General features: G+C 27.0%; 1 protein-coding gene across 1 annotated transcript in view; it reads right to left on the bottom strand.

The window, feature by feature from the left end:
* The window catches only part of LOC108686308 (fatty acid synthase-like), a 15587-nt gene extending 4949 nt beyond the window's left edge, over nt 1–10638 (bottom strand). Inside the window, exons 1-9 of the mRNA XM_018191553.1 lie at nt 10473–10638; nt 9979–10229; nt 5737–5968; nt 5012–5430; nt 2447–2740; nt 2162–2366; nt 1917–2077; nt 1364–1681; nt 742–1238 (exon numbers count right to left, since the gene is read on the bottom strand). Coding sequence (XP_018047042.1) covers nt 742–1238; nt 1364–1681; nt 1917–2077; nt 2162–2366; nt 2447–2740; nt 5012–5430; nt 5737–5968; nt 9979–10229; nt 10473–10638 — 2543 coding nt within the window. The remainder of the gene's footprint in view (nt 1–741; nt 1239–1363; nt 1682–1916; nt 2078–2161; nt 2367–2446; nt 2741–5011; nt 5431–5736; nt 5969–9978; nt 10230–10472) is intronic.
* Between the last annotated feature and the right edge of the window lie 1698 nt (nt 10639–12336).

Genomic DNA, 12336 nt, shown 5'->3' with positions numbered 1-12336 from the left:
ATATATATCTCTCTTTTGTAAGCAAATTCAAGATTACAATGATGAAATCAAAAATCCTCTGTTCTTTTTTTTTTTTTGTAAGATCACACCATTCCATGAAATACTGCGATCTTACAAAAAAAAAAGACAAATAGAGGAATCTCTGTGAAATTAGCACCTCAACTTTAAAAATCGGAAATTTTAAATAACTGCTTGCACCCGCAATAGTTCTACAGTTCCTGATTGGTTTTATAAATAATTCCGTTAACTCAAAAATTTAAAAAAATAAAAATATGCGATGCTAACTTCGCGTGGCATTGCAAGATTCGAGAAAGTCAATTTTTTTGACAAAATCTTAAAGTACTCGAAGAATACTAAAATTCCTGATCGATTATAACAATATTTCCGGCTATTAAATATTTTTAAATAAATTTTTAAAATAAGAGCTCCTCAAGTTTAAATAAAATTAATTTTTTTTGCGACATTTTCTTGTATTCGAAAAGTTACACAGTTCCAAGTTTTAGTGACATTACCGGCTATTTTAATATGTTTAAACAATTTTTTAATCCTTGCGCTGACATCGTTAAGAGTAAAATCTCTAAACAGCCAGTACTGGTATAAACATTTTTTTGTATCATCAAAAATAAGCGAAATATTCAAAATGTTCGATTAAGTAGACCAATCTATATGCATATGTATAATTAGTTATTCTTATTCCTATACAGATAATATTTAGATTACAATTACAATAATTTCTTGTACCTGATCGATGGAGAAATCATAGCAGTTCCTCTGCTAACTGGATATTCCACTGGTGGATATAAATTCGCAACTTGCGGCTGTAAGCCACAATTGTAGAGCCTTCCAATTCCTTGAAAAATTACATTTTTATTTTGTTCAGTTCGTTGAGTTAATACAATGTTTGTCACTTCTGGATGCAAAGATTCTTTCAATACATGCTGTAGAACACCGCATGGTGCGAGTTCGATAGTAATAGCATTATTCGGAATTAGATGTAGTGTTTGTTCAAAAAGAACAGTATTTAGTATACTACGTGTATGATAGTCTGCCGATGATAATTTTCCTGAAGTGAGCCATTCAGTATGAGGAATGGAAGTACTGATCCATTTTGGAGTTCGTTTTTTAGGCTGTGGTATTATTTTATTTAAATTAAACAAAAGCTGAGTTTCCATTGATACGAGATAAGAATTGTGATATGGTCTTTTGCAGTAGATCTCTTTCACGTAAATATTATGGAACTAAAAATAAATATAAATTTATCACATGCAGCTCGCAAATTGTGGTTTAAATTAAAAGATTTGATATTTAAAAAATTATTAAATAAAATTTCATTTATGAAATATGAGAGCCATCCAACTTCTACCTGTAATTTTTTAATAAATTTTTGTACGGATTCTGTGAGTCCACTCACGATGCTGTTGTTCTTGCTATTGCGGCATACTATTTTAATATCCGCTGGACATATATTTTTAAGATACTCGTAATCGATATTGACAATCGCCATTGAGATATGAATTATTTTTCCTTCAGCATATGCCAAACTAATAAAATATGCTGCTAAAATAGTTTGTTCGATGGTGAGACATTTATCTGCATACGCGCAACCGAGTTCACCACCGGAATGACTAATTATGTAATCCGGAATAATGCCTAAGGATGTTAGGAGTTCTACTAAACCGATCTGTAAATATATCCAAAAATTATAACTGCTACATTTCAAAAAAAATTTATTTCTGATAAAATAATAAAATCTAATGAAATAAATCTAGTAATAAACTAATTTTGATATAGTAGAATAAAAAAGATATTTATATTGTACACATTTTTCATTAATAGATATAATATATAATTGAGTTTTAAAAGTTATATAATATAAATTATATACTATTATGTATAACTTTGAAATATAATGATACCTGAATAGCAATGATTCCAAGAAACGCGTTTAAAGCATTTTCGCATATTTTTTCTTCTGTATTTGTTAAAATGTCCGTAATGCTTATATTGTATGGTTTTAAAATAACATCGCATTTTCTTATCGTTTTCGCAAAAACATGAAATTTTAATAAATTTCGACCTGATAAAATTTCAATTAAAAAATTACATTATTTTATTATTTAAATCCTTTTAAAAAGTAAATTATAAGATATTAAATATATACCCATTCCTGGCCATTGTGAACCTAAGGCTGAAAATATAAACCAAACTGGTCTCTTCATGCGCTCACAATTTTGAATTTCCTCTATTGAATCTTGTTGCAAAGTATTCAATATAGTGTACCCTCTCCATGGGTGACCTTCTATATTGTCTGCATGGATGTCATGTAATAAACGAATGTATTCTACGTCTATCGGGTAATTAGCAATCTATAATAATAATTTTTTTTAATCAAAATTATGACATAATGTCTCTAATATTTCAAATGAGCTTTTAAATGTCTACTAACATCATTCAAAAACAATTTCACTGATTCTTTAGTGCGCCCAGATAATATTACAAGTCTAGGTAAGTCGTCATTCGGTACTCCATTATTAACTTTTTGTTTACGATTCCACTTTAATAACGTATGAGCGTTGGATCCTCCAAAACCGAAAGAATTGATTGCTATATAACCATTTTTAATTGGCATTAGTTCTTGGACAACACGAATACTTCCATTCATCAAGGCATATATATCATTTCGTGGTGACGTATAATTGATATTTGGTGGAACAAATCCGGTTTCGAATGCTATTATTGCCTTCAAAAATTAGATTAATTTATAAATTAACAAATTTATATAATATTGTGACTTATCTAACAATTTTTACAAAAAAAAACTAGATCTTTTGTTTGTATACCTATATATATATATGTACGTGGTTATGTAAAATATAAATAATTTTATCATGATAAATAAAAATGGAAGCCACCTTTGCTTAAAATTTCTGATTGAAAACTATTTAAATTTATTAAAACCCGATAGAAATTCAATAGAAATAAATAATATTTATTAAAATCAAAATTACAGCCTATTGAGAATGAATTGGAAACAATAAGATTTTAATAGGATTTCCATTTAATGCACTTTCAATAAGAATGTGTAGGCATATTACTGATTTAAGAAATGAAAAATCAATCTGATTTTATTGGACAATGGGAAGTAATCGACAAACGTCTCCAGTCGGCGAATTGGACTGAGTGGGAAATCCGCATTGACGATCCGAATCAAATCCAATCATCATATGATTAAATATCAATAGATTTTTATCTATTATATATATTATATAGAAATCACACATTCTTAATCTAATAAGAACCAAATATAAATTAGTAAATATAAAAAGTCAATTTGCATATGGATCAGAATAAGTGAGAAATTGATATTTTCGCAATGAATAAATTAATGGATAAAATATTAAACAAACACAATATCCGAACTGTCTTTAAATCACCCAAAAAGATAGGACAAATCTTAAGAAATCTTAAAGATCAAAGACCTCCACTCAACTTCGCAGGAATATACAAAATACCTTGTTTCTGCGGGCAAGTATACAGTATAGAGAAACCGGGAGAATGATCAACCTACGGATAAAAGAACATCAACGTGATGTCAGGCTAAAACATGTCATGCAATTGGCATTATCAGAACACAACATCGAAACAGGACATCAAACTGTTTGATAAAACGATCACAATAGCCAATATTACATCATATTTTCCAAGAAAGTAGAAAAGCCATAGAGATACAAAAATATCCTAACAATTTAAGTAAAGATAATGGTTACAACATAAATAAAACTATTCTCCCGGTTATTGAAGACTAACTAATTTCTCCCATCTCTCCCCCTCCCATCCACAATTCTCTTCTTTTCCCTCACTATTCCAATAAGTAGCATAAAAGGAATAGCTTGGAAAAACAGCTTAATATCAGGCTGCTGTTCAGTGATGTGAATTCCAACCCGCTTGCAGCATGGTTACTACCCTGAAGAGAACATAGACGAACATACAACGGGCAAGTGTATACAGATATGGACTTATCGTATCTTCTTATGCTCTCTTCATGCTATTAACCGTGCTGCAAGTGGATTAGAATTCGCATCACTGCTGCTTCTCGCTCTACTGAAGTGGACTGCAAGATTCACGAAACGTTAGCATTTCAAGAATGGATCTGGACACGGAGGAAACCCGCGATACGTATAATCTTTAATATAGGAAGCACCCATGGAAGCCTCAAGAATATTATCAAATTATAATTTAATCAATAATCTAACAATTCTTATATTTGTAAAGTCACTCAAAAAGTCATAAAAGTTAATTAATACTAAATTTTCTACACAATAATAAATATATATTAAATTCATGCATTTATTTCATAAAATTATCTCCATTGGATTTGGCATTAGCGATTTATTTATATTAAAATTTATTAAAAGATAAACATGTATACACACAAACACACACGCGCGCGCGCGCACGCAATATTCAATTCTTAATCCTTTCAATTCTTCCTTGCGTTCAGAATAAGAATGTTTCTAATTATTGTAAAATTATTTAATATGATTAATTCTTAATTCTTCATCTAAATGTAAATATTCTGTCAATCAAATGTAAATAATCAATCATTCTGTATAACATAGAACATGTAGTAATATCGTTGCAATATTGCTGCAATATGCAATGTTGCAGCATTGTTGCAATCCTATAAAAACCTATTAAATCCTATTCGAAGGAAATATGAAATATCTTATTAAATCCTATTCGAAGAAAATGTAAAATATCTTATTAATTCTTGTTTAATGCTTTCTTGGTATTATTAGGTGTGGAAAAAATTTCGTGGCGTTTTTCCCGTTACATCTAACAATATATGAGTATATGCCAATAAAGTCCTATTTTGTGTCTGCTTCGATTCCGATTAAAAAAATGAATAGGAAAATATCAAAAATTTCCGATGCATTAATTCAATTAAAACCGATTCCAATTTTCCTAATTGGTTTTTAAATCAGAAGTTTTAAGCAGATACTTGTTTTACCTTAATGATTTGAATAAAAGCACTCGCAGGTTCAGCATGCCCAAGATTAGATTTTACAGAGCCAATCATTAATGGAGTTTTTCTATTTTTACACAAAACATTATAGATAGCGTTTACTTCCTGAAAATCGCCAGCTTTGGTACCGGTACCATGTGCTTCAATGTAATCCAAGCAAGATGTTGATATTCCGCATTCATTGTAAAATTCCGTTAATAAAGTACTTTGCATATGCATCGATGGATATGTTATGCCTTCTTTTTTGTAACCATCGCAATTTAATTTTATATGAGGACATATGGCATAAATCCTCTTTGCATTTTTCGCCTTTTGAAGGTATATTACTGCTACGGTTTCGCTACGTGAATAACCGTTTCCAGCGGAATCGAAAGGTCTGCAACAACCATCGGGTGACAAAATACCTACAAAATATAGTATGCAAAGTATATTATGCATAATGTATTTTTAATATATATATTTCTTATTTATTGTTAAATTACCCTATATTAAAAAAATTTTAATATCAGTTTCATCCTTGATAAAATAATATTTTATTTTGTGAAATATCTTATTACAAACATTTTATCGAGATTAAGCAGTTGAATTTCATTTATTTTTTATGAATGAGAGAAATGCCATCCTTTAAATGCTTATTATATCAATAGTCAATAAGTTTTAATAAAAATATTAAGATTAATAAATAAATATATCATAATATATAAAAATACCAAGACGAGTGAATTGCAGATTTATAATTGAATGAAAACATAGATTTGCGGTTCCAATTATTGCATCTTCGCATTTTCCCGACATAATATAATAGTAACCAAGAGCCAAGGCGTAAAGACTAGAACTGCATGCTGTATCGACGGTATAAGATGGTCCTTTTAGATCCAAGCAATATGAAATCATATTTGCTATTGTAGCTTTGCTACATCCGATAATGTTCAAACCATCTAACTAAATTGCAAAACATTAACGATTGATACAATTTTCGTAATAATAGAAATAATGAATTCAATAATCTTTTTTTATTGTACTTGTACACAGAATAAATCCCTAACAATATAAAGACTATTATTTCTAAAATTAAATGAAATATAAAATTTTTGTTTGCTATAATTCACTTGGTATCGAAGATAATCAATTGTATCATGCGGAGTAGCCGAACGAATACACGCGCGCAACGCCTTGCAGTGATTATTAATTTTTTTTAAAACTTCTTTGAACCTTCATTCTACAAAATTCCATAAAAAAGTGTATTTTGAATACAATTTAATAAAGAATCCGACTATATTTTTTTCAAACTGTCATAAATGATTTTCATATTTGATATTTCATAAATAGTTTTTTATAAAGAAATTAATTTAACATTTACATTGTTAATAATAATAAAAATAATTAATATTAATAATAATAAGAATTAACATTAATATTAATATTAATAACAATTATTAATATTTTAAATTCAGATAATCCAAAAATCACCGATCAAATAAATAATGAGCAATATAAGGTGTTTTATTAATATATTTAATATAAATTTAACATATCAATATAATTATCAATATATAAATTATAATATAAATGGCTACACAGAGCCCTTCCTCAGTATAAATAAGTTAATACATTTCTTTTGCTTTACAACTATTTTAAATTAAAGAAAAATCCCATGTCAATTATTGATGATAACTGGTGAATCAGGTGTCAGATCTTCAAAAGATGTCCAAATTAAAAATGCAAAACCAATTACTCATATTTAACGGCGAGAATTACATTCAGTTCCATAATGTAAGAATTTCTTCATTGATTTATTTATATCTATAGATTTATTTATCTATAAATCAAGATATATAATTCGTTTCTAGTTTTAAAAAACTTAATTTTAATACAACCAATACTCAAATAATGATACGACAACGATTTCCTCAAAGGTTTTTATAAATTATATAAAAAAATATGTAACAACAATATTCGTTTAGTTTTAACAATGATGATATATAACATTATGTCTAATAATTTCCACGGATGATCAAGAATATATAAGCCCACAATTATAACTGATGGGAGAACACAAGGTTTTTTTTCTATTTGTTATTACTTGTGTTGTTTTCTTTTCATTCGTTCAAATTAATTGTATTTTTAAGAGATTTCTCTTAATATGTCGAAATAAAAAGCATTAAGTAATTTAATGTCTTTAATTCGATTAGTATCGTTTTTTTGTTCTTTTATATGAATCATTTCTAATAGTATAACCTTTTGTCATAATTATATTCAATATCTAAAATTTTTGTGTTTTCCAATCCAAATTGTAGGGTAATTCTAGTAAATACGCCGCGTTGGGATTTATGTCGCAAAAAAAATAGAAGGTGGTAATTTTCCCGCAACTACTTTGTTACATATTAATTTAGTATTGTATTATGATTTCAGTTTCTCACTGTTAATATTAATGAAATTATTGTGAGTTGAATATATTTGATCATTGTGTTGAATAGCTCCATCATAAATTATAATCTACATAAAACTATCTACATAATACGATGTTACTGTACGATGTATTACTGTAGGACGTTCAAAAGATTTAATGATTATTTCATGAAGTAATAAATGTAGAGGAATAGTAAAGCATGTTGTATAACAAAATATTTTGCTCTTATATTCTTTGTTTAGTTTTTTGTCTTATCTATTCCACCTGTTTGAGATATACAGCATTTTTAGCGGGTGGGATTTGCCCAATGTATACAAAGTAGGCAGATTGAATTGCACTAAATGCAATAAACGCATTACATGAAATATGTACCTCATAACATTTGTAATACATGTGGAAAGATTGTAATTATTATTTATTACTTCATATTTATCATTCTTATTCCTTATAAAACTTTATAAACGCATTTTATTGCATTTTATTGTGTCATTTTATAACTTATTTATATTATTTGTAAATTTTTCATGAGCCGTATCCCTCCCTCCCCCTGAGTAGTCATATATCCCATCCCTATGGAATATATGACAAAAATACAAGGCTTTAAAAAAGTTTATTTTTTAATACGAAATATAAATGTTTTGGATTTCCAATATTTTTTTCATAATAGTAGACAATACAAAATTTTTACTGATATAGTTCGTTTATTTTAAACATAGTAAATAATACTTAATAAATTAAATTTTTGATAGGACGTATACTGGAGTTATCTTAATTAATAAACAAACGATAACTATTTTTGGGTTCAGATCGATTAACAATTGAAACAAGTTTAAACAAGTTTATCAAGGTACAAAAAAGATGTTACAGAACTTTTCGGAAAAATCATGTAATATATAAAATTAATTGTAAAAATTGCGATGCTACATATGTAGGCCAATCAAAAAAAAACAATTGAAAACAAGAGAAAAGGAATACATTAATAATTTAAAATTAGACTCTTCAAAACATTTAATAATTTCTGAATAAAATAAAAACATAAAATAAAACATAATCATAATTTTGATTGGAAAAATTTTAGATATTGAATATAATTATCACAAAAGATTAATACTATTGTAGAAATAATTCATATAAAAGAATAAAAAAGCGATATTAATTGAATTAAAGACAATTGAATTACTTAATGCTTTTTATTTAGACATATTAAGAGAAATCTCTTTAAAATACAGTTTGAACGAATGAAAAGAAAAGTCCACAAATAATAACAAATAGAAAACTTTTTTTTTTCACCTACCAGTTATAATTGTAGGCTTATATATTCTCGATCATCCATGGACCGTTAAATATAACGTTATATATCATCATTGTTAAATTCAGCAAATGATTGAAAGAATGGATTGAAATGGATTGAAACGGATTCAGATTTTCAGAAATATTGATTCACGGATGTTAAAATGAATGCTTTTCAATCCTAAATGCATTTTTATTCATTTATAGGAATTGCATGGAGTGTATCTTTATGCCTTTCAATCTAAAAATAATATTAGCTTTTTCTGTGCAACACAAACAACACATAAACATTGATAATATTGTTAAATTTTGAATAGAAAATGCAGTTTTTCAATCTAATTGCATCCAATTGAATTAAGTCCAAAAAAAGTATTCGCTATTTAAAATACACATTCGGATAGAAAAAAATTTCATTTCATTTTAATCCATTCTCGTTTGCTGGGAAACTAAACGAATATTGTTGTTACATTTTTTATTAAAACTTTTGAGGAAATCGTTGTCGCATCATTATTTGAGTATTGATTGTATTTTTAGAATTAGAAATCCCTACGAATTTATATATATATATATATATATCTTGATCTAGATAAATCAATTGAAGAAATTCTTACATTATGGAACTAAATGTAATTTTCACCGTTAAACGATTAATTGATTTTGCATTTTTAATTTGGATATCTTTTGAAAATCTGAATGAGATGGTTCATCAATATTTATCATCAATAATTGACAAGATTTTTCTTCAATTTAAAATAGTTGTAAAGCTAAAGAAATATGTTAATTTATTTATACTGAGAAAAGCTCTGTATAGCCGAAACATTTATATTATAATTTATATATTGATAATTACATTGATATATGTTAAATTTATATTAAATTTAACAAAATCTTATATTGCTCGTTATTTGGCCACTGATTTTTGAATTGTTTTGCATTGCAAACTTTGAGCGTTTATTTATAAACTCAGATAATATAATAAAAACGCTTAATTTTTTCTTTAAAACCATTTTTGATTCGTCTTTCTACAATAATTCAAATCAAAGATATTTAATTTCAAAGTAGAGTGGGTGCTCACTTTTATAAAAACTTCCATGTGAAAAAACTTTAATGAAAAAAATTTTTAGAGAGGCATGTGCTCACACATTATTTAAAATGTGACATATATACATATATCACGTAACAAAAGCTTTAAGCAGTTAAAAAAACCTATTTTATCCGATTTTCTCAAAAATTGCTCAATAATTTTTTTTACCTGATAATCTTCATATAGGAATTTCTTTTGTGCATCAATAATAGATATTCCTATGATCACAGCAGTATCTTTTCCTCGTAATTGCTTTGGATTTATTCCTGCATCGATAATTGCTTCATAAGAATGTTCCAGTAACATTCTTGTTTCGGGTATAAGTGTGTGTGCTTGCTCGAAAGATAATCCAAAAAAATCCGCGTCAAATTTGTTTACATTATTAACAGTACCCGTACGATATGAAAACTCAGCATGTTCTAAAAATAGATGTATTTACATTAGAATTTTATTTCATTTATTTATCTTTTTATATAAAATTTTATATAAAATTAAAAAATTGAGGTATACAATTGTTAACATATAAATATGTAATTACGTTTTACTACAGATAAAAAGCATATTCTTAACTGAATGTAAAATCAGGCATGAATATAAATATAAAAGTAATATATAACAATATAATATAAATATAATATATAACAATAAATATAATTTAATACCTATTTCCCATCGGCTATGATCTCTTACAAGATCAATTTTATTGAATAAATTTTCTCGTAACTGATTCATATTATCCGAATTAGGAAATCTACCAGCAATACCAGAAATAATGATTTCTTCACCGGAAATAATATCATTCCATGATCTATTTTCTTTATCACCCATGGTTTTTATTTATACTCGGACAATTTAAAACAATCCTATATGTATTTTATGTTACTTTTTTTACTAATTCTATCAATTATTACTTTGATGTTCACAGTATCACTATAGTATTGTTTGAGTTGCACATGAAAAATAACTTTATAATAAAAAATCTCTTTATATAAACGTCAATGTGTTCTTTCAATATGTTAATTAATAGTAAATAAATTAATAATAAAGTTAAAGTTAAGGTCAAGATTAAGAGTTAGTGCGGAAATGGATGCGCATAAATATTAATTTGTGTAAATAGCTTTATTATTTATTTATAGCTTTATTATTTATTCTTCTGAACAACACAGAATTATGATAAATATATATAATAAGTATTTTTTACTTGGATTATAATATGTCTGTATGTTAAGTATTTTTATAGTATAGTATTTAGTATTATATTAGTATTAGTATTAGTATTGTACTACTAATACTAATACTACTATGTTATAGTAGTATAGTATTTACTATAACATTTACAATAAATATTTCATAATATTTATAATAAATGTTTATGATCTGTGCAATCTAAGACCACAGAAATATTTACATTTTATAAAAATATATAATAAAAGAACAATTATTATAGAAAATTATTATAGAAATGTGAACAACTCACCTCAAAGGCGCCATGAAGCTTTAATAAATTCACAAAATAATTAATTAATCATGCTGCGAGCACCTAATTTATTTACATAATAGACAATTCCGAGTCTTGAATGATTCTAACATTTCAATTTTTCAGAAGTCAAAATATAATGAAAATTCTGTTATAAATAATATAATTCTATGTTATAAATAATGTTATAATCAAATTCTATGTTATAAATAATAATATACAAGAAAAACTATATACGTAATTCCGGCAAATACGCCACGCTGTGATTTACGCCGCAGAAGTCAGAAAAAATAGAAGGAGTAGGAGTAATTTTCCCATAACTACTTTGTTAGGCTGCGTTCAGATTCTCCACCCGGGTGTACCCAGACACTTAGAAAACGTTCAGATTCCTTTTGAGTGCCTTTATTGGGCGCTTAGGTGAAATGTTCAGATGCCTACTCTATTCCGGGAAGATAAAAAACCACTCTTGAGTCGGGTGATATGGGTAGTAGTGGCGCATTAAAAACTTCCTGTGCTATCCTATGTTTGGCGTGCATTTATACGAAAATTTAAATTTCAAGTTATGTCTGTGTGTTATAATCAGTATAAACCATAACTCAAAGGAGGCCAAGTATTTAATCATCTATTAAGTTTTACAGGTCGGGACTTAGATACTGTAAGATATTTATTTTATATCTTTTATCATTATATACGTTATTATATACGTTTAGTTATATATAATTATTCATATTAAATATATTTACGTGACTGATATATTTACGTTATTATTTGCTGTAATTGATGCACTCTTATCTTAGAATGCGTTTAGATTCCCAAATCACTCCGATATTTTTCGCTAAGCTCCGCCTACTTACCCAGTGATCACCCATCCGGTGAAGAATCTGAACACAGCTTTACATGCCTTTATGTTATATTAATATTATGTTATGATTTCAGTTTCTTACTGATAATATCAAGTAAGACAATCAAAATTATGATGTAAAAATCTCTCTTTAAGCGTCTAAAATATATTCTGTGAAATTAAAAAAAATGCTCTAAAGAAAGGAATA

Source organism: Atta colombica, unplaced genomic scaffold (assembly GCF_001594045.1).
Source record: "Atta colombica isolate Treedump-2 unplaced genomic scaffold, Acol1.0 scaffold174, whole genome shotgun sequence".
Taxonomy (NCBI): domain Eukaryota; kingdom Metazoa; phylum Arthropoda; class Insecta; order Hymenoptera; family Formicidae; genus Atta; species Atta colombica.
Note: the sequence above shows the minus strand (reverse complement) of the source record. Positions and strands in the feature narration are given on the sequence as shown.